At 42.8% G+C, this 21,315-nt stretch overlaps 1 protein-coding gene across 2 annotated transcripts in view; it reads right to left on the reverse strand.

Annotated features, from left to right (window-relative positions):
- GALNT11 (polypeptide N-acetylgalactosaminyltransferase 11) overlaps window positions 1-21,315 on the reverse strand; it is a 58,181-nt gene that overhangs the window by 11,350 nt on the left and 25,516 nt on the right. For both annotated transcript variants that reach the window (XM_040352739.1, XM_040352740.1), the window contains exons 3-6: window positions 18,261-18,384; window positions 14,732-14,898; window positions 7,967-8,092; window positions 6,032-6,281 (exon numbers count right to left, since the gene is read on the reverse strand). In XM_040352739.1, the coding sequence (XP_040208673.1) occupies window positions 6,032-6,281; window positions 7,967-8,092; window positions 14,732-14,898; window positions 18,261-18,384 (667 nt within the window). The remainder of the gene's footprint in view (window positions 1-6,031; window positions 6,282-7,966; window positions 8,093-14,731; window positions 14,899-18,260; window positions 18,385-21,315) is intronic.

A 21,315-nucleotide genomic window follows, 5' to 3' on the forward strand; every position in this document is an offset into this window, starting at 1 on the left:
TAGAAAAAGAAAAGGAAGAATATGATTGGTTGCTATAGGCAACAACAATTCCACCATCAAAAGGCTTTTGATCATGTAGCTGCCTGCTCACAAGTAAGGATGAGCCGAACACCCCCCGGTTCAGTTTGCAGCAGAACAGGCAAAAAATTTGTTCGGAAACGCGAACACAATTAAAGTCTATGGGACACCAACATGAAAAATCAAAAGAGATACATTTTAAAGGCTAATATGCAAGTTGTCATTAAAAGTGTTTGGGGACCCGGGTCCTGCCCCCAGGGGACATGTATCAATGCAAAAAAAAAAAGTTTTAAAAAACTGAAGTTTTTTCAGGAGCAACGATTTTAATAAAACTTAAATTGAAACAATAAAAGTGAAATAATCCTTTACATTTCGTACCTGGGGGGTGTCTATAGTATGCCTGTAAAGTATCGCATGTTTCCTGTGCTTAGGACTGTCCCTGCACAAAATGACATTTCTAAAAGGAAAAAAAGTCATTTAAAACTGATCGTGGCTATAATGAATTGTCGGGTCCCAGCAATACAGATAAAAGTCATTGAAAAAAACAAGCATGTCCATTACCATGCACTTTGGGTCTGGTATGAATATTAAGGGATACCCCAAAGCAAAAAATGTATTACATTTTTTTTATTATTATTAAAAATTAAATAAAATAAAAAAACAAGCGTGAGCCCCCCACCCCCCAAGTGGCGTGGGGTTCCCCCCAAAAATCCAGATTTTAAAAAGGGGAACCCCGCACCAAAATAGATTCCTCCCAAAAACTAAATTGCCGGGACCTGACAATTTATTATATCCGCGATCAGTTTTAAATTACTTTTTTTCCCTTTAGAAATGTAATTTTGTGAAGGGACTTTTCTAAGCACAGGAAACATGCGCTACTTTACAGGCATACTATAGACACCCCCAGGTACGAAATTTAAAGGAATATTTCACTTTTATTGTTTTACTTTAAGCATTATTAAAATCACTGCTCCCGAAAAAAAAAAAAAAGTTTTTAAAACTTTTTTTTGCATTGATACATGTCCCCTGGGGCAGGACCCGGGTCCCCAAACACTTTTTATGACAATAACTTGCATAATAACACTTATGCACCTATGACAATAACTTGCATAGTAACCTTTAAAATTAGCACTTTTGATTTCTCCCATAGACTTTTAAAGGGTGTTCCGCGGCTTTTCAAATTTGCCGCGAACAACCCAAATTGTTCTCTCTTCGGCGAACATGCAATGTTCGAGTCGAACTCATGGTCTACTACAGTAATTTACAGCTTCCAGAGAGGGCGATCATGTATTACATACTTAAATTGTGCCAATTGCAAGTATGCAAAATATATCATTATAATCATAATGTGAATTGTGTTAAACTTTAATTTCCCCTGCAAATGATTGGAGCATTCAAACAGTTTTTTTTTTGCTAGAACATGATAGGTTAATTAAAGCAGAACCCCAATTTTTTTCCTATTCCTTTAATAAATCGCCCCCGGGCTCTTGGGTATAGGTTGAGATTTAAATCACCATGGAGGAAAAAAAACTATACATAACATTAATAATAAGGTACCATTACACTTTTGAATATAAATAGTGTGGTAGACAAACACAAGATGATGGTATGCTGATGCTGGGAAACCGTTTTTTAGTTCAGCCCAGTTCTGGAAAGTTAAAATCACTTCCATATTGCAGCTCTCTATATTTACAGCAATACAGACATGCGGCCAACACAACCACAAAACATTTTCCAAAATCCCATCCAGCTAATAGAATCTAATAGTATCCTGTTTTTGGTCAAATGAATCCTTTGGATTCCAGGCAGATACCAAGAGCCAGGTCATGTATTCATATTACAGCAGGAGCTGGCTTGGACACCACTATGAGAGGAGCTGGCAGAGCCGAAATCCAGCTTCCTCCAATCTGGGACACAAAGTACAAAAGCAGCTATGACAGCAATCCCAAAGTGAAGCCATGTATTCTGGTGGTTAGTACATGAAAATAAATCCACAGCTCAACCAACGTATTGTTGTTTATGTGTGTGTAATCCTTCTTTTAGAAATTCCAGGAATGTGGTTCCCGGAAGAGATTATGTTCTCATTCATAGGACAGACGTAAGGCAAAGAAGCTGGGGACTTTGTACATGAGACACCTTATTCCTGCCATTATTCTATGCATGTGTTCATGAAATTGCCTAAATATTAAAGTGAACCGGTCTTCACAACTATCAATCTATAGGCATACTTTAAAAGTGGGCACTTTTTGTTCACATATACTAAAGAGCACCCTAAAAAGCCCCTATATTAAATACATCTTGGCCATCTTTAGCTTGGGCTCATCTCTTCTGCCTCCCACACCTCACCAAGGTCACCTCTCATGGTGATGAACCAAGTGAGGGTTAGGAGGCACAACAAGGAGTGCATCTTCTGAAATCACTATTTTCATATAGTTAAAAGGATAAGTTCACCTGTAGGAACATTTTACACGTTCTACCCATTTTTAGGATAGAGCATGCAACATGTTCCATTTCCTGCCCGTTCCGCTGCCGCTAGTGACAGCCTTCTTCCCCTGATCACTATAACCATTTAAAAAAAAAACACAGTTCTGTGAATGGGAAACTACAAGTACCATCAGCCTTTGCGGCTGTCGGCTTGTAGTTCTCAATGAACTACCATGGCACTGTTAAGCGCTCTGGTAGGTTATTGTCTCTTCCTGTCAGTGTGTATCTGCCTGTGTGTACAATGTACAAGCAAACAGATACACTGACAAGTCTGCAGGAGTAAATGCTTTACAGGCTCCAAGTTAAAAAAAATATAAAATAAAAATGCCTGCTCAATTGGACCGAATGTCCGGGGCGGGCGGGATGCCCCCTTCCCCATGCCTGTTCAGAGCCTCATCCCAGATGTAATGCCTGAATGTGCCCGGATTATGTTATGTGGTGTTCAACTGTCAATGTACCTTGAATCTGTTTTGAATTTTAAAAATAAAATACAAATTATATAAAAAATAAAATGGCAAATTTTTTACTTGTAAAAACATGAGCATTTATTTTATTTTTCTATAAAGGTAAATGAACTTAAACTTTAATTTTTTTAGAGCTCTTAATAGTCTGCCTGTTGGTTCACTTTAAAGAAGTTGTTTAGCCAATATAATAAAAACCTCCCATCCGTTCTGTAACATATTATGTGCCCCTGTGCTATATAAAAAAAGCTGTCAATGTGTACCTATATCAGAGCAGCTCCTGGCACTCCTGTGACTCCTCGGCTCTCTCTCCTCTGCCCAGCTGACAGCATCTGTGGGTGGGGCCAAGCACTGCCGCTGACGTCAGCCGAAGAGGAGAGAGGATAGAGAGCCGAGGAGTCACGCGAGTGCCGGGAGACGCTCTGATATTAGGTACAAATCGGCAGCTTTTTCATAGAACATATGCACAGGGGCATATAACATTATGTTAACAGAGGAGGGAAGGTTTTTATGGTAGTTATAAGAGCCGCAGGAGGGAAGGGGGTGGGCAAATGATGACAGGACAGGGCTGGGAATGACGGAGGCACATAAACTGACCACGGTGTCAGGGCTCAACAGCCATGATAAACCGTGGTCAGTTAACAGGGGGAGGGTATAGTCAGGCAGGGTCAGACAGTTTTTTTAGGTGATACGGGGGGGCAAATTACACAGCACAAGCACTGTGCTATATAACATGCTTTAAGGGAATAGGATAGTTTTTTTTAGGGTAACAAACACTTTAAGGAGCAGTTTGGAAAAAAAATAAAAAAAGATCAATACAACGAAGAATTATAGCTTCGTATTTTTCTGAAAGAGATTGCCCTACATTTTTGTCATAAACCCACCCAGAACCACAACAAAAATTGTTTGATCTATCAAAGCTAGACATTGAAGCAGTTTATGGTTTATTTTTTATTACGAAAGGCTCCATTGGAAGAGGGCGACACCAATGTTAGGCTTTGCAATGTGGGCACAACTGGGAAGACAGCTCACCACTACAGTATTTAAAAGACAGCCAGCATATGGTTTAAGCTGCCAACAACCAGGCAAATCAAAAATATCAGATGGGCAAAAAAAAAAAAACATAAGGGAATTTAACTGGCTGTTAAAACCCAAAACTGTTATATTGATGGTAACTATATTTAAAGTCTAAGGACGAAGGTCACCTTTAAATAAAAAGAAAAAATGTGCAGTATTTTTTTTTCTAAAGAGTTTGCAGAGCATTGCACCCGCAATCACCAGATCACAGGTGCAATATCAGCCTCCTGCAGACTCTCAGGATAGGTGTCTGCCCACACCTCCGATACGGGTAGGGAGTTACTTGAGAGCAGGAAGATCGATTAAGTATGAGAACGCTCACCAGCGCCCTCCCAGCTCATCGAGAACTACAAGCCTTCAGCTGCAATGGCTGATGGCACTTGTAGTTTATTAATTCACATGAACTTGTGAATGAAATACATGTCCAGGCGGGGCTCAGTGCCGTTTTCAAAATGTTGATAGGATGTGGAAAGGAGAACATGTTACATCCTAATTATAGGTGTAACCACTGTGACTTATGGCAGTGACACCGACTTCATCCAAGGTCTCCTTTCAGAAGTGCAGGCAGCTCTCGCCAGTTCGCCACCTTCATCCCTCAGTGGAGGGTTTATAAAACAGATACTATAGTCTTTTGAGCTTGTTATAGACCTATAGTCATTGCCCTAAAGCAGTATTTCTCAACCTTTTTTTTTAGTCAAGGAACCCTTTAAAAATTATGGACAATCTCAAGCCCCCCCTTCTAAAATGTAAAAAAACGAAACTAATAGTTTTACATAATGCAGCAACATCCACACGTGTACGGCACCCATTATTAGAGGTAATTTATTCCTACAAAGTAAATACATCTTTGCATACTGGAACCGACTAGTATGCCAATGTTTCTCTTTTCCCTCAGCTTCACTCCCTCAGCTAACGTGACCCCAGTGCTGATGGAGAGGGGCAAACAAGGATGCTGTTCAGGCTCCCAAGGTCCCTCTTAGCAACCATTGATGTCATTGATTGATAGAAGGCCAGTGGCTTGAAAGTTGTAATGGTGCACAATGTGGCTTGGTGTAACTAAAAGGCAGGCATCATCAATCCGTTGGCTTGTATACAATTTTTGGGCAATTTTTATTGTATTTTGCCAAGGCACCCCCTCAAAAAAAAACAAAAAAACACAGAGGGCACCCTGGGTGAAAAAGGCTGCCCTGAAGTATTGATAATTTTATTTATCTGTCTTTTCACGTTTTGTATTTTCTCGATATTGGGACCTACTGGTTCTTTATTACCTGCCAATGTGCTAATGTCTCATATCTGGATCTAATGTAAGCCTCAGCATGTCCATTGGACCCGATATGTGATGTCTTCATACCATGCAACATTACTCTTATGCCTTGTACACACGATCGGTTTTCCCGGCGAGAAAAGTCCACCGGAAAAACCGAGAACCTGCTCGGTAGCTTTTTCCCCCTACACGCGGCCGGGTTTCCAAACAGGAAAGCGGTCATGAGAGGTTTGGTCGGGAAACCCGGCCGTGTGTATGCTCCACGACAGGTTTTCCCCCATAGGGAAACTGCCAGCTTAGAAACCGCCGGGAAAAAGGAGAACATGTTTCCTGTTAGGAAAACTGCGATGGAACATACACACGGCCGGGATTCCCAGCCAAAAGCTCTCATGGCAGTTTTCCTGCCAGGAAAACCGGTCGCGTGTACGAGGCATTAGACCCCTTTCACATCGAGATGCTTTGCAGGCGCTATAACGCTAAAAATAGCGTTGATTTACCGCCGACGCCCCCAGTGTGAAATGTAATTTGTACAATGTGCCTTTTCAAGCTAATGTGCTATAAAACTGGTTATTTACTTTCTCTTTTCTGTACTGGGTTTAAAAAAACTTGAAAAAAATCAACAAAACAAAGATTAAATCCCTCCATGTGCTACAATATATATTTTCATGAGGGTTTGCATTCATATTTTATTCAGTTTGCAACAATTCATCTAATAAAGATCCATCACCTGAAAGGAGCAGTGAATCCATCCGGTCCTCCTAAATCTGACATAGGCACGGGATCCCACTTAAAATGAAGACCCCAATTAAATCCCCCTCGTACAACAGGGGAGGAGCTGTACATCAGCGTGTCGGCACTAATAATGTCAATGACTGGACACACCACAGTCTTAGAATTGTCCTTGATTGGCGCCAGCAATGGTTGTAACCACATCTCATTTACTTCACAGTGACTGTCCAGGAATACCAGCACATCACCTGCAAACACAAGAATTGGGGTCACATTTCTGTACATAAAGGACTAAGCTTTCTAATATTAAAGCTGAACATGGTCTGCTCTATCCACATTCAGATTTTGTTTCTATGACATTATCTTGAAGAACTTATTCACACTGGCATATCTATGCCCCTTCACCCGTGTGTGAATGGTTGGCTTCGCCCGCACAGGAATGCACAAGGGTTCTTTGCATCGGCATGCAGGCACTCCCTTTCATTGTAGAGGGGCCTGAACTTCAAAAAGCACCATTAACGCTTGCCAACCACTGCACGGCGATATACGTTGACAGAATGGCACGGCTGCGCAAAGCAACGTACCTGTACGTCGCCTTTAAATCGTGGCATAGTGGGCATCAGAATGGAGAGATGCCTATATAAACAAGGAATTTCCCTGTTCTGCCTAGTGACAGGACCGAGATCTACTGCTCCCTGTCATCGGGAGCAGTGATCTGTGTCATGTTGTAGTGATCCCATCCCACCCCCTACCCCCAGTTAGAATCACTCCCTAGGACACACTTAACCCCTTGATCGCCCCCTAGTGTTTAACCCCTTCCCTGCCAGTGTCATTTACACAGTAATCAGTGCTTTTTTATAGCACTGAATGCTGTATAAATGTCAGTGGTCCCAAAATAGTGTCAAAAGTGTCCGATGTGTCCGCCATAATGTTGCAGTCACGATAAAAAATAAAAAAAAAAACCCGCAGATTGCCGCCATTACTAAGAAAAATAAATAATGGAAATGCCATAAAACTATCCCACATTTTGTAGACGCTATAACTTTTGCGCAAACCAATCAATAAACACTTATTGCATTTTTTTTTAACCAAAAATATGTAGAATACATATCGGCCTAAACTGAAAACATTTTTTTTTTTTTATATTTTGGGGGGATATTTATTATAGCAAAAAAGTAAAAAATGATTGTTTTTTTTTCAAAATTGTCACTCTATTTTTGTTTATAGCGCAAAAAAAAAAAAAAAACGCAGAGGTGATCAAAAACCACCAAAAGAAAGCTCTATTTGTGGAAAAAAAAAAAAAGGACGTCAATTTTGTTTGGGTGCCACGTCGCACGACCGCGCAATTGTCAGTTAAAAGCAACACAGTGCCGAATCGCAAAAACTAGCCTGGTCAGGAAGGGGGTAAATTCTTCCGGGGGTGACGTGGTTCAACCCAAAATGTAATATATTGAGGATTAAATGTGATGGCTACATTAGTTTCCTATTTTAAGGCTTTACCCCCTCTGTTTTCACCTGGTGATCTAGCCAGTAAACACACCTCATGTGTGTGTGTGAGGTGTACTAGCAGATTTAGATTCACTAACAAATTTAAGCCAAACACCACCAAACACTGCAGTTACAACAGTTTTACATGAATACAAGTTGATCATTGTAAAGGTCCCCTGTCTGTGGTAGATGATTTGTATCAATACTCTTAGCTGATACATTTGCAGCAAGCTTGTTTTTTTGTTTTGTTTTTTTTTAAACAGACTTACTGGCCAGATAACCTTGTGAAAATAAAAGGAACGAGTCTAAAAAAGAAAATGAATGCAGCCATCACGTCTAAGAACTGGTAAGCTGCAATATATAAACTTGTTTGCTTTTGGGTTGAATACCGCTTCGCTTTAAGCTACAACTTATTTTTTTAATCACTCAAAATAATTGGCCCTACCTGTAGCATGAGATGCTCCGACCATCCTTCCACGAATCAGACCTTCCCTCTGTCTGTTTCTTACCAGCTTCACTTTATTTGGAAGGCTCTCTTGGAGATAATCATCAAGATGCATCTTCAAGTCATCTGAAAGAATAAAAAACCTCTTAGCATTGAATATTGCTTATGAGCTTTGAATGATTTTCGTACACACGATCGGATTTCCATCGGACAAATCCGTGGAATTTTGTGTGAAGGGCGTTGGCCATGAACTTGTTCTGCATACAGACGGCAGAACTTTTTCAGCCAACATACACAAAACAACGTGGTTTTTCAGCTCTTTAGTGCCACCCTTTGGGCAACTTCTGCTAATGTTGTCTTATGGTTAGCATTAGTTCGGAGCATGTGTATAATTTTTTTTTCCGATGGACTTGTGTACAGTCGATTGGATAATTCGACAAGACACATTTGTTGTCGAAAAATTTGAAAGCATGCTATAAAACATTCGTTGTCGGAAATTCCGACAACAATTGTCCGATGGAGCGTACAAAACGGTCGGATTATCCGACAAAACCCTGTTATCCGATTGTGTGTACGAGGCTTTAGTCTTTCAACAAAAAAGGAAATGCTTTGCAATGAGTCCTCGACATATGTTTTTCCTTTTTCAACATTGAACTCTGTGGTTGAATTTTCTGTATGCCTTATCTTATGGGTCTTCAAACTACGGCCCTCCAGTTGTTCAGGAACTACAATTCCCATCATGCCTAGTCATGTCTGTGAATGTCAGTGTGTTACAATGCCTCATGGGATGTGTAGTTCTACAACAGCTGGAAGGCCGTAGTTTGAGGATCCCTACCTTATCCGTTTATGATACGACTCATATACTAATAATGTGAGGTCATGGATATGCCTTTTCCTAGTGTTCAATAAAATAAAAAATAAAAACCACACACCACAGGTGAGCTAACTTTTTACCCCCACAGCAACAGAAATGTAAAATTCTTCCCCCAACAGGTTCAATATGCAGTACTGCCGACTAATGACCAACTGAATAGGGGTGCACGCGGTAGTGGTGCAGCATTTACAAGGTTAAAACCTCCTTCTCACTGCCTGTCAAAGGTCTAAAAAAAAAAAAAAAAAAAAAGCTATCCGACCATGGATCGCTTTTTAGAAGCATGAATGTTGCTGCATATCAAAACCTAGCCTTATGCCACGTACACACGATCAGGCTTTTGCCTGGCCAAATCGCGACAGAATTCCATCAGAAAAATATAGAACATGTTCTATATCTAAAGTCCGATGAAATTCATTGAAATTTCCGATGAAAAGACTCTGATGGGGCTACACACGATCGGAAAATCCGATGGAAAAAGTCCATCTGACAATCTGAAATTCCGATCGTGTGTACGGGGCATTACAGTAACCTGGAAACACAGGGGCAGATTCAGGTAGCTTTTACGGCGGAGTATCTCCAGATAGGCCGCCATAATTTGAAATCTGCGCCGGCGTATCGTTACGCCGATTCTCAAAGGCAGATACGCTAAAAAAAAAATAGGCTTCCTCCGCCGACGTAAATTGAATGCGGCGGCGTATAATTGTGTGCAATATTACGTTGGCCGCTAGGGGCGCTTCCGTTGTTTTCGGCGTAGAATATGCAAATTACCTGGTTACGTCGATTCACGAACGTACGTGCGCCTGGCGGTAGTTTTTTACGTCGTTTGCGTAAGGCTTTTTCTGCGTAAGGTTGCTCCTGCTATTAGGAGGCGCAGCCAATTTTAAGTATGGACGTCTTTCCCGCTTCGAAATTTTAATTTTTTACGTCGTTTGCGTAAGTCGTTCGCGAATAGGGCTGGACGTAGTTTACGTTCACGTCGAAACCAAATACGTTGTTGCGCCGTACTTGTACACGGACGGCGCAAAACGTCAATTACGTCAGGTCATCATAGATTTACATAAAACACACCCCCCCCTTCCACATTTGAATTACGCGCACTTACGCCGGCCCCATTTACGCTACGCCGCCGCAACTTACGGAGCAAGTGCTTTGTGAATACTGCACCTGCTCCTGTAAGTTGCGTCGGCGTAGCGTAGCATAAATACAATACGCTGCGCCGCCGTAACTAAGCGCGCCCCTACCTGAATCTACCCCACAGTTTGGTAAAGAGCAGCTAAAATTGTTTTTACAATAATTATCCTGTGAGCCGATATACCTCATTGGGCTTTTTGCTGCCAAATGTCCACCCAACTGAAATTTCAGCATTATCTAAGCGAACGTCTCATGCCTCGTACATACCACCATTTTTCTCGGCAGAAAAAAAAAACAACGTTTTTTCCCCCCAACCTTCCCCAAGATTGTTCTCCAGCCTGACGTGCATACACACGTTTATGCAAAAAAAACGTCTGACCAAAGCACGGTGACCTACAACACGTACGACGGGGCTATAAAGAGGAAATTTCTTTCAAATGGCGCCACCCTTTGGGCTGCATACTTGATTCTGAGCATGCACGTTTTTTTCCCCTTTGGAAAAGCATACACACAATAGTTTTTCGCGACGAGAAAAAAACTGACGGGAAACACGACGAGAAAGAAGAGAGCTGGTTTCAATTTTTTTTACGGTCAGTTTTTTCGTCCAGAAAACTGCTGGGGGGCATACAACACGACCAATATAAAAAAATGGCAGTTTTCTCGTTGTGAGAACCGGTCGTGTGTACAAGGCATTAAGGTGGGTTTGAGATGATTTTAACCACTTCCGGACCGCCGCATGTACATTTACGTCGGCAGAATGGCACGGACAGGCACATCAACGTACCTGTACGTGCCTGCCTAGACGTGGGTCGGGGGTCCGATCGGGACCCCCCCCCGTACATGCGGCGGTTCCCGTGGCTTTAGGAGCGATCCGGGACGAGGGCGCGGCTATTCGTTTCTAGCCGCCCCCTCGCGATCGGTCCCCGGAGCTGAAGAACGAGGAGAGCCGTATGTAAACACGGCTTCCCCGTGCCGGCTGCATTGATCGAGTGATCCCTTTTATAGGGAGACTCAATCGATGACGTCAGTCCTACAGCCACACCCCCCTACAGTTGTAAACACACACTAGGTGAACCCTAACTCCTACAGCGCCCCCTGTGGTTAACTCCCAAACTGCAACTGTCATTTCCACAATAAACAATGCAATTTAAATGCATTTTTTGCTGTGAAAATGACAATGGTCCCAAAAATGTGTCAAAATTGTCCGAAGTGTCCGCCATAATGTCGCAGTCACGAAAAAAACCGCTGATCGCCGCCATTAGTAGTAAAAAAAATAAAATAATAATAAAACTATCCCCTATTTTGTAAACGCTATAAATTTTGCGCAAACCAATAGATAAAGGCTTATTGCGATTTTTTTTACCAAAAATAGGTAGAAGAATACGTATCGGCCTAAACTGAGGAAAAAACAAATTTCATATATGTTTTTGGGGGATATTTATTATAGCAACAGTAAAAAATATTGCATTTTTTTTAAAATTGTCGCTCTATTTTTGTTTATAGCGCAAAAAATAAAAACCGCAGAGGTGATCAAATACCACCAAAAGAAAGCTCTATTTGTGGGGAAAAAGGACGCCAATTTTGTTTGGGAGCCACGTCGCACGACCGCACAATTGTCTGTTAAAGCGACGCAGTGCCGAATTGTAAAAAACCCTTGGGTCATTTAACAGCATATTGGTCCTTAAGTGGTTAAAAAGCTGTCAGAGGATCAAACTTATGGAGTCTACCCAAAACATTTCTTTCAGCTTGGGTGGTCTCAGGCTGCAAACCCACAAGTATTTTTATATGTACAGTATATCTAGGATCTGGCATGGCAGGAATGTAGCAGCATACCGAGTCATATATGAAAAACACCTCCTTGTACTCACAGGACACTAAAGCGAGCCAATAACAACAACAGGTTCGAATTTCTCCCTTTGGCATTTGACAAAGTTTCCCCATAAATACAGGTGAGCCCCACAAAGATTCTTATACACTTCTATCTCCACGCTCCGTCTGCCAACACAGCCAACAGCAACACAAAAAAAGGAAGCATTTAAAAATGGCCAACAGTAGGAACCTGTAAAGTACATGTAAACCCTGAGTGAAATTTTGTTTGCTAAAGGACTATGTATCAAATATTTGCCATTTTATTTCTGGCAGATCAAGAATGACAATCTCCTGTAACCTCTAAGCAGCCACAATCCGTCTATATCTGCTTCTCTGGTAACTGCTGTATGTCATTTCTCATTGTGGGTTTTCTAATGGTGACAAAAGTGGAACAAGCCTGTGCAATGCTGCATCTGACCCAGTGACAACAGAGGGAAGCAACTGAGAGACAAGGACAGAGTGCTGTCCCCCTATAACAGGAAGGGTCTCCATAAGGATCTTCGTGGTAGAGTTACCAGTAGGGATGAGCTTTATGTTAGGGTCGAATATGAGTTCGACTCGAACATTGGCTGTTTGCCCGTTTCGCTGAACAGCAAACAATTTGGGGTGTTCGCGGCAAATTCGAAAAGCCACAGAACACCCTTTAAAAATGGGAGAAATCTAAAGTGCTAATTTTAAAAGTTTAATATACAACTTATTGTCATAAAAAGTGTTTGGGGACCTGGCTCCTGCCCCAGGGGGACATGTATCAATGCAAAAAAAAAAAGTTTTAAAAACTGCCGTTTTTTCGGAAGCATGTAATTTTAATAATGCTTAAAAGTGAAACAATAAAAGTGAAATATTCTTTTAAAATTTCGCACCTGGGGAGTGTCTATAGTATGTCTGTAAAGTAGCGCATGTTTCCCGTGTTTATAACAGTCTCTGCACAAAATGACATTTCTAAAAATGAAAAAAGTCATTTAAAACTACTTGTGGCTATAATGAATTGTCGGGTCCCGGCAATACAGATCAAAGTCACTGAAAAAAAAAACCACTGGCCCGGATTCAGATATAATTGTGTATCTATCGGCAGACGTAACGTATCTCAGATACATTATGCCACCGTAACTTAGGGCGCAAGTTCCGTATTCAGAAAGCACTTGCGCCCTAAGTTAAGGCGGCGTAGCGTATGTGGTCCGGCGTAAGCCCGCGGAATTCAAATTCTCCATGCAGTGGGCGTGTTGTATGGCAATGAAGGCTGACCCCACGTAAATTAAGTTTTTGGCTAACGGCGCATGCGCCGTCCGTGAACCTATCCCAGTGCGCATGCTCCAAATTAACCCGCAAAAAGCCAATGCTTTCAACGTGAACGTAAATTACGCCCAGCCCTATTCGCGAACGACTTACGCAAACAACGTAATCAACAGAAAATGTTACGCTGGCCTGACGTCCATACTTAAGATAGGATACGCCTCATATAGCAGGGGTAACTTTACGCCGGAAAAAGTCCAACGTAAACGACGTTAAAAAATGCGCCAGGCGGACGTACGTTTCTGAATCAGCGTATATACGTAATTTGCATATTCCTTGCGTAAATCTATGGAAGCGCCACCTAGCGGCCAGCGTAAATATGCAGCCTAAGATACAACGGTGTAAGAGACTTACGCCGGTCGGATCTTAGGGAAATCTATGCGTAACCAATTCTACGAATCAGGCACATAGATACGACCCCGCACACTCAGTTACGACGGCGTATCCGGAGATATGCTGTCGTAACTCCTTTCTGAATCCGGGCCACTATTACCATCTGGGTTTATATATACACATTAAGGGCACATTTACACCAAATGGGTTGGGGCAGCTATTTTCAGCACCGCCCCAATACACAGGCAAGGCAAATTGGTTAGGAGAGCCGGGAAGCCGTACAGTGTACAAAAGAAGGAAATCTTCAGTTTACTTAGAGCCCTCCCATACTGCCTATGTATGGGAGGGTGTGGCAAAAAGAAAATACCATGATGTGAACCAATGGCAAATGAGAGAATATCACACTGCTAGTAGTAGTTATTCACATTAAAGTCTCATACACACTTTTGGATTTCCATCGGACGGAGTGTAGGACTTTTGTTCGAAGGGCGTTGGCCGTGAACTTGTATTGCATACAAAACGGCAAAGAATTGTCGTACAACAAACACAAAACTACGTTTTTTCAGCTCTTTAGCACCACCCTTTGGGCAACTTCTGCTAATGTTGTATTGTGGTTAGCATTGCTTCTGAGCATGCGTGTTTGTACTTTGGATTTTTTTCCGACGGACTTGTGTACACACTAATCGGAAAATCCGACAAGACACATTTGTTGTCAGAAAATATTAAAAACATGCTCTCCCACATTTGTTGGCGGAAATTCTGACAACAATTGTTCGATAGAGCATACAAAACGGTCAGATTTTCCGACAGCCTGCCATCGCACAATTCCCGTCGGAAAATCCGATCGTGTGTACGAGGCTTTAACTAGACTTGTTCTCTTTTTTTTTGAAGATGTTTTGTAGCATATCCAAGCCAATTCTTCAGTTCCGATGAGTGTCAGGCACATACAGTACCCCCAGCATTTATATCCACACATACAACGCAGACACCAGAACACAATCACCATGAAATGTAGATGTCAATTGTCCAACAACAGGATGGGAAGTGTGAAAGTTTGTGAACCGCCCTCTTCTAGTTACACAAGCCACTCTTTTGGACGGTGTTCATGCCAAAGCGATGAAGGTACCTGTGCCTACCTGCATTGATATAAATAAGCTGTGAAATGTCGAACATTACAGAACAAGCGCAGTAGAATGTGACTGCGGACTACTAGCTTTACCATGCCCCCCGATAAATGAGAACCTTCACAGACAGAGAATATCATGTACCTAGCTCACTGTTATCATCCACCAGAATTATTTCTTGAAGCAGATTAGCTGGAGTTCGGTCTAAGACGCTATGTACTGTTCTCAGGAGGGCAGAGAAAGCTTCATTGTAGAAACAGATAACAACGCTGGCAACAGGCAGTTCGGTGGGGTAGGTCTTCTTAGCACACCTGCCAATACAAAACACATACATGTCAATTCACAAACCATTATAATGGCAGAGATGTAGTTATTAAGCCATTAACAATTCTGTCTCCGATTCCAAATCTGGGAGGGCTGCAGCGGAATCTATAGTGTAACATAAACAGTCAGTCATTCTCTCATCATGTAGCATTCACATACTCTTTCCGAAAATGCAGTTGTTTCTTGTGTGTGTGTGCGTGCGCGCGCGCGCGCTCGTGCTCTCTCTATCTGCAATATATGGTTTTAGGATAATGCACCAGGCCGGTGCACCCGTTTTCTTTTTATTGTGGTTCCAAAGCCTGGAAAGAGCAAGAACCCATGCAAGTCCTTTCATATAATCCAATTATTAAATGGCACCATTAAGATTTTTCACAAAATACTTTCCAGACACCGGTATATTAACAAACCTTGATAAAAGTGACTTTATGCTGGGAAACAGATTCCATAAAAAAAAAAATAATTATAATAAAAAAAAGGTACACTCCATTCAAAAGGAGCATATCCTACCGCCCAATGGTTTAGGTTTACAACATCCTTGTACTGAACCAAGCCACCCCATTCCTTTTTCACCATGTGACCTTGCAGACCTTGGAGTATGCCTGTTTCTGATGGCGGGACACTAACCCCTCTGCTCCTCACAAACAGGTATATATAAATAGCCTATAGAAATGCTGGTAATAAGACGTGTCTAACAGCCACCAATCACATTCAATTCTGCCTTAAAATAAGTTACGCAGAACAGGCTTGAAGGCAAAGTCCATTTTTAGACCATGTTTCATGTTACATGTATATATCTCGTGTGCATATGATACACACGGAAACTTACCTTCTGCTCATGTTATGGAATAGCAGTAACCGCCAGCAATTTCCTATAATAGGACTAAAAGGCTTCATTTGCACGGGAGTTTTGCCAAAGTGCAAATCCAAGCAGAAATAATTCTACCGATTCCTGTGGCTGGGATTGACAGCCGTGTGTGGAAAGCTACTGCCGCTGGGCCTGTATACTGCAATGGCAGGCTGTTGGCAGCCGCAGCTATTGGAGACTGTTCACAGAGCCAGAGATTACCTGCATTGGTCACAACTCTACGCTCTTTGCAGCGGTCAAGCCAGTTCACACACCGCAATCCCACCTGCAGAAATTGATGGATTCCTGCCGTTGGTATTCGTAGTTTGGCAAACCACCTGGGTGAATGGAGTCTAAAGCCTCGTACACACGATCGGATTTCCATCGGACAAAGCCGTGTAATTTTGTCCAAAGGGCGTTGGCCGTGAACTTGTTCTGCATACAGACGGCAGAACTTTTTCAGCCAACATACACGAAACTACATGGTTTTTCAGCTCTAGCACCACCAATTTTTTGCTAATGTCGTGCTATAGTTAGCATTGCTTCCGAGCATGCGTGTTTGTACTTTGGATTCTTTTCCGACGGACTTGTGTACACACGATCAGATAATCTGACAACACACATTTGTTGTCGGACAGTTTTAAAGCATGCTATAAAACATGGGTTGTCGGAAATTTCCGACAATTGTCCGATGGAGCGTACAACATTCGGATTTTCCGACAAAACCCTGCCACCGCACATTTGTTGTCGGAAAATCCGATCGTGTGTACGAGGCTTTAGAAACCCTTGGATCATAGCAGCATTGCATCACATGGTTTCTAGTACACGGAGCCCTCTTTAACAAGCCTATTACTAGGGTGCATCAAATCTTTTGAGGTCATTAGTGATCACAGAGTTGAAGGTACTCACTGTAGCGCTAGTAGGAGGTGACTGCTATCTACATTTTAGCTCTATTAGAATACCAACATGGATGATGGCTTTCTGTCTTTGTCTTAGATAATCAGTTTTTCAGACTAAAGCCCTGTACACACGACCGGGATTCCCGGCGGCATAAAGTCCATTGAGAATCCTGACGGGAAAACCGAGAACCTGCTTGGTAACTTACCCCGTGTACACACGAGAGGTTTTCCCGTTAGTAAAACTGCGGGGAAAGTTTTGGCCGTCATAAGGGTTTCCCCATAGGAAAACTGCCAGGATTAAAACTGGCGGGAATCCCAGCCATGTGTATGCTCCCTCGTAGGGTTTCTCCATAAGAAAACTGCAAGGTTTAAAACTGGCGGGAATCACAGCCGTGTGTATGCTCCCTCGCAGTGTTTCCCCATAAGAAAACTGACAGGTTTAAAACTGGCGGGAATCCCAGCCGTGTGTATGCTCCCTCGCAGTGTTTCCCCATAGGAAAACTGCCAGGTTGAAAACTGGCGGGAATCCCGGCCGTGTGTATGCTCCCTCGCAGGGTTTCCCCATAAGAAAACTGCCAGGTTGAAAACTGGCGGGAATCCCGGCCGTGTGTATGCTCCCTCGCAGGGTTTCCCCATTAGAAAACTGCAAGGTTTAAAACCGCCGGGAATCCCGGCGGGAAAATAGAGAGCAGGTTCTCTATTTTCCCGCAGGGATTCCTGGCAGTTTTCTTATCGGGAAAACTGCGAGGAAGCATGCACACCGTCAGTTTTCCCGGCCAAAAGGTCTCCCTGCGGTTTTTCTGGAAGGAAAACCGTTTGCCTGTACGAGGCTTGAGGGCCTAGGAAAAAAAACACAGCTCCAGGACCATAGGATGACCAGCCCTGGGTTCCCCAACATTCTACATGAACAAAACTGCAGTTTTATACAACAGACTTTTCTGTGCTACTTTTTCCAGACCACGGTCACAACATTCTGTAATAGGAAACACTCGGACTTAATCATCTCGCAACCATTTCTTTATCAGCAGCCTGTTGTCCCTTAGATGCAAGATTACAGAATATATAATAAAGATCTAAAAACACCAACAATGAATGTTGGGTTTTGGGAATGATTACAAAATCCAGAAAGAAAAGACTAAAAATACTAAAAAGGAATGTATGCAACATTGAATCAGTATACACAGCTGGCCTCGGAGGATGTAAAGTTTATTTGGGGGTGGCTATAAAATCTACGGAATGTTTTGTGCTGCCATGTGATGCTCAGCTGTTACAGTGTTCACTGTGTCACCCGTTGTACAAACAGGCAGAGCAAACAAATGGTCTGCAATCCTTGTAATATCGTACAGCTGCCTGAAAAACAGAGTGTGTGTGTGTGTGTGTGTGTGTGTATGTGTGTGTGTATATATATATATATATATATATATATATATATATATATATATATATATATATATATATGTGTGTGTGTGTGTGTGTGTGTGTGTGTGTGTGTGTGTATGTGTGTGTATGTGTGTCTGTGTGTCTCCATTACACAGCACCCAGAACAAGCAAGCACACACATACAACCAGACTCTGTCCCATATAACAGAGGGGTTGTGTGACTTACTTGGGATCTCTAGTATCTGGGATGTCTCTGTGATAGCCCAGTCTGTTGCTTATTAGCATATTGAAGGCGTGTGTCTGGTAGCCGATGTCCCTCACATCTTGGTCTTGTTCATTGAAGATCATGCCTGAAAAGTGGAGGAAAAGATTTCCAATATTAAAGTGTATAACTGGTTATCATGTATACTATCAGGCAGTTGGTTACAGATGTACTTTTTTTTTTTTAAGTTGCATTTGTATTACAGGACCCCTACATTACACATGCTACCTAGAACTATAACTTCCTGTAACATGCAAGCAGGACACATAAAATCCTGACTACACACAAAAGGCAGTGATCTGATCAGTGAGCAAATATTTAAAAACAACTGGCACATAAACGTGGATACTTTATTAGATTGTAAGCTCTTCTGAGCAAGACCGTCCTAATCCTCTTGTATTTTATTGTATTATAACTAGGGTTGTCCCGATACCACTTTAAGACCGAGTACAAGTACCGATACTTTTTTTCCAAGTACTCGCCGATACCGAATACCGATACTTTTTTTTTTTTTTTTAATGTGATGTGACCGTGGCGTTTTTTTCTTTTGTTTGTTTTTTTTTTATTTTATTTTTTACAGTGGCGGTTTTTTTTTTTTTTTTTTTTTTTAGAGGGGGGGGGGTTCAGTAGTGGATTGTCAGTGTGTTTTTTAATTTTTAATTTTTTTATTACTATTTACATTTTTTTTTTATTATTTTATTTATTTATTGCAATTTTTTTTTATTTTTTTTAATCAGCCCTGTTGGGGGGGCTTTGGTGAGATATCAGGGGTCTTAACAGACCTCTGACATCTCCCCTTTGAGACAGAGAAAGGGACTAGGGAAACAGATTCCCCTGTCCCTTTCTCAGCAGCATCAGCTGTGCTGAAAATTAAAGGAGAGAAGACAGCTTCTCTTCATTCATAAACTGAAACATTGTAATCACAGTTTACAATGTTTCAGTTCTGTGAATGGACAGAGTCATCGCTGACTCTGTCCATTGGGAACAGTAAGGAGCCGGGTTTACCGGCTCCTACCACCGCTCTCCATCCTGACAGTTCCCGGGGACGCACGGGGGAGAGAAGGAAACCGCAGGGGACGCACGGGGGAGAGAAGGAAACAGCGGGGGACATGGAGGAGAGAAGGAAACAGCGGGGGACACGGAGGAGAGAAGGAAACAGCGGCGGAGGCACGGGGAAGAGGAGGAAACAGCGGGGGACGCACGGGGGGGGAGAGAAGGAAACCGCGGGGGACACGGAGGAGAGAAGGAAACAGCGGCGGGGGACACGGAGAGAGAAGGAAACAGCGGGGGACACGGAGGAGAAGGAAAACACGGCGGGGGGGGAGCACAGAGGGAGAGAGACTGCAGCAAAACGGAGGGGGGGCTGGAGGAGGACACAGGACAAGTATCGGGTGAAGCATCGGGAGCATTTGCCCGAGTACAAGTACTCGGGCAAATGCTTGGTATCGGGACAACCCTAATTATAACTGTATTGTCTCCCCTTTACACTGTTGGCGCTATATAAATCCTGTATAATAATAATACTGTATTTATCGGCGTATACCGCACACTTTTTTCCCCTGAAAATAGGGGGAAAATCACGGGTGCGCGCATACCTCGGAGGGGGAAGGAGGGGGACGAGCGCCCACCGGAAATCACCGAGCCATCATCTCCTCTCGGCTCTCACTCGGCTGTAACGTGACACACGCACAGTCCCGTCTCCGCCACCAGCATTGGACCAGTGTTCTGTCTGTCACAGGAGATGGTCCAATGCCGATGGCGGAGGCGGGACTGTGCGTGTGTGACGTGACAGCCGAGTGGAGATGACGGCTCGGTGATTTCCGGTGGGCGCTCGTCCCCCTCCTTCCCCTCCGAGGTATGCCATAGGTACGCGCTACAGTCTCGGCCAGCGCTGCCGCTCTGCCCGCATTTAAGGGTTTCCTCACCCTCCCCTTCACCACAGAATGAGAATGCTGAACATTTGGGTGTAGAAGCCCCAAGCCGCGCTACAGGTGTCAGGTAAAATAAATTCTGCTTATTTTTTGTGACATCATGAAAGTCTAGATGGGAGAATAAGAAGTAATTTTAAGAATTCATAAAAAGTTTGTGTCTAATGTTAAATGGTGATTATAAATAACTGTAATTTTTTTTTTTGCGGTGATCTGACTTTCTGTTAGAGGGTCACTACATTGCTTCATACTGGTCCCACTGTATGTAGGAATGTAGTCACCCTCTCTTGCTCACTCCTGGGATGTGCTATGGGGTATGGGATTCACAGTATCCATAGAACAGTGCACATGACCACAACTAACGTGCGCTGCTCATTCCAAATTGGAAGTGAGGAGGGAAAAGGAGAGGTTTGGGACATTGCAAGTACACAAAAAAAACACAAGAAGAAACAAATGACAGGGCCTTTAAAGCAGAACTAAACCCTCCTATCCTTTACAGCCAAGGAAGTTGCCATCTTAGCTTCTGTTTGATCTGCAGCTGCCATGGTGCTGCACATGTGATCAGTTAGACCCCTTTCAAATAGAGGTGTTTTTCAGGCATTTTTGGTGCTAGAAATAGCACATGTAAAGTGCCTGAAAAGTGCCTCCACTGCGCTTTCACACTGGGGGGGGGTACTCTTGCAGAACTTTAGAAAAAGTCCTGCAAACAGCATCTTTGGGGAGGTGCAGGAGCATTGTATACACCACTCCTCCACCACCCATGCCATTGAAATCAATGGGCAGTGCTGCCGAAGCGACTAAAAAGGGCTTCGGCATCGGCATTTTGCAGGCGCTTTCAACCCTTTATTTCGGCCGCTAGCGGGGGTTAAAAGCTCCCTGCTAGCGGCCGAAAAGCTAACACCCCGCTGCAGTGTGAAAGTTGCCTTATGACACCAGCTATTTGATGGTTTGACAGCTTGGTTGAGAGCACAACCTCTCAGTGAGGGTTAGTATTCCCAGTATGTCAGGAATAGATTTTTTTTTTTAACCGGTTAAAAATCTATATAGTTCCGCTTTAGGTGATGGATGTGTATGGATTATTTTTGGAGAAT

Source organism: Rana temporaria, chromosome 5 (assembly GCF_905171775.1).
Source record: "Rana temporaria chromosome 5, aRanTem1.1, whole genome shotgun sequence".
NCBI lineage: Eukaryota > Metazoa > Chordata > Amphibia > Anura > Ranidae > Rana > Rana temporaria.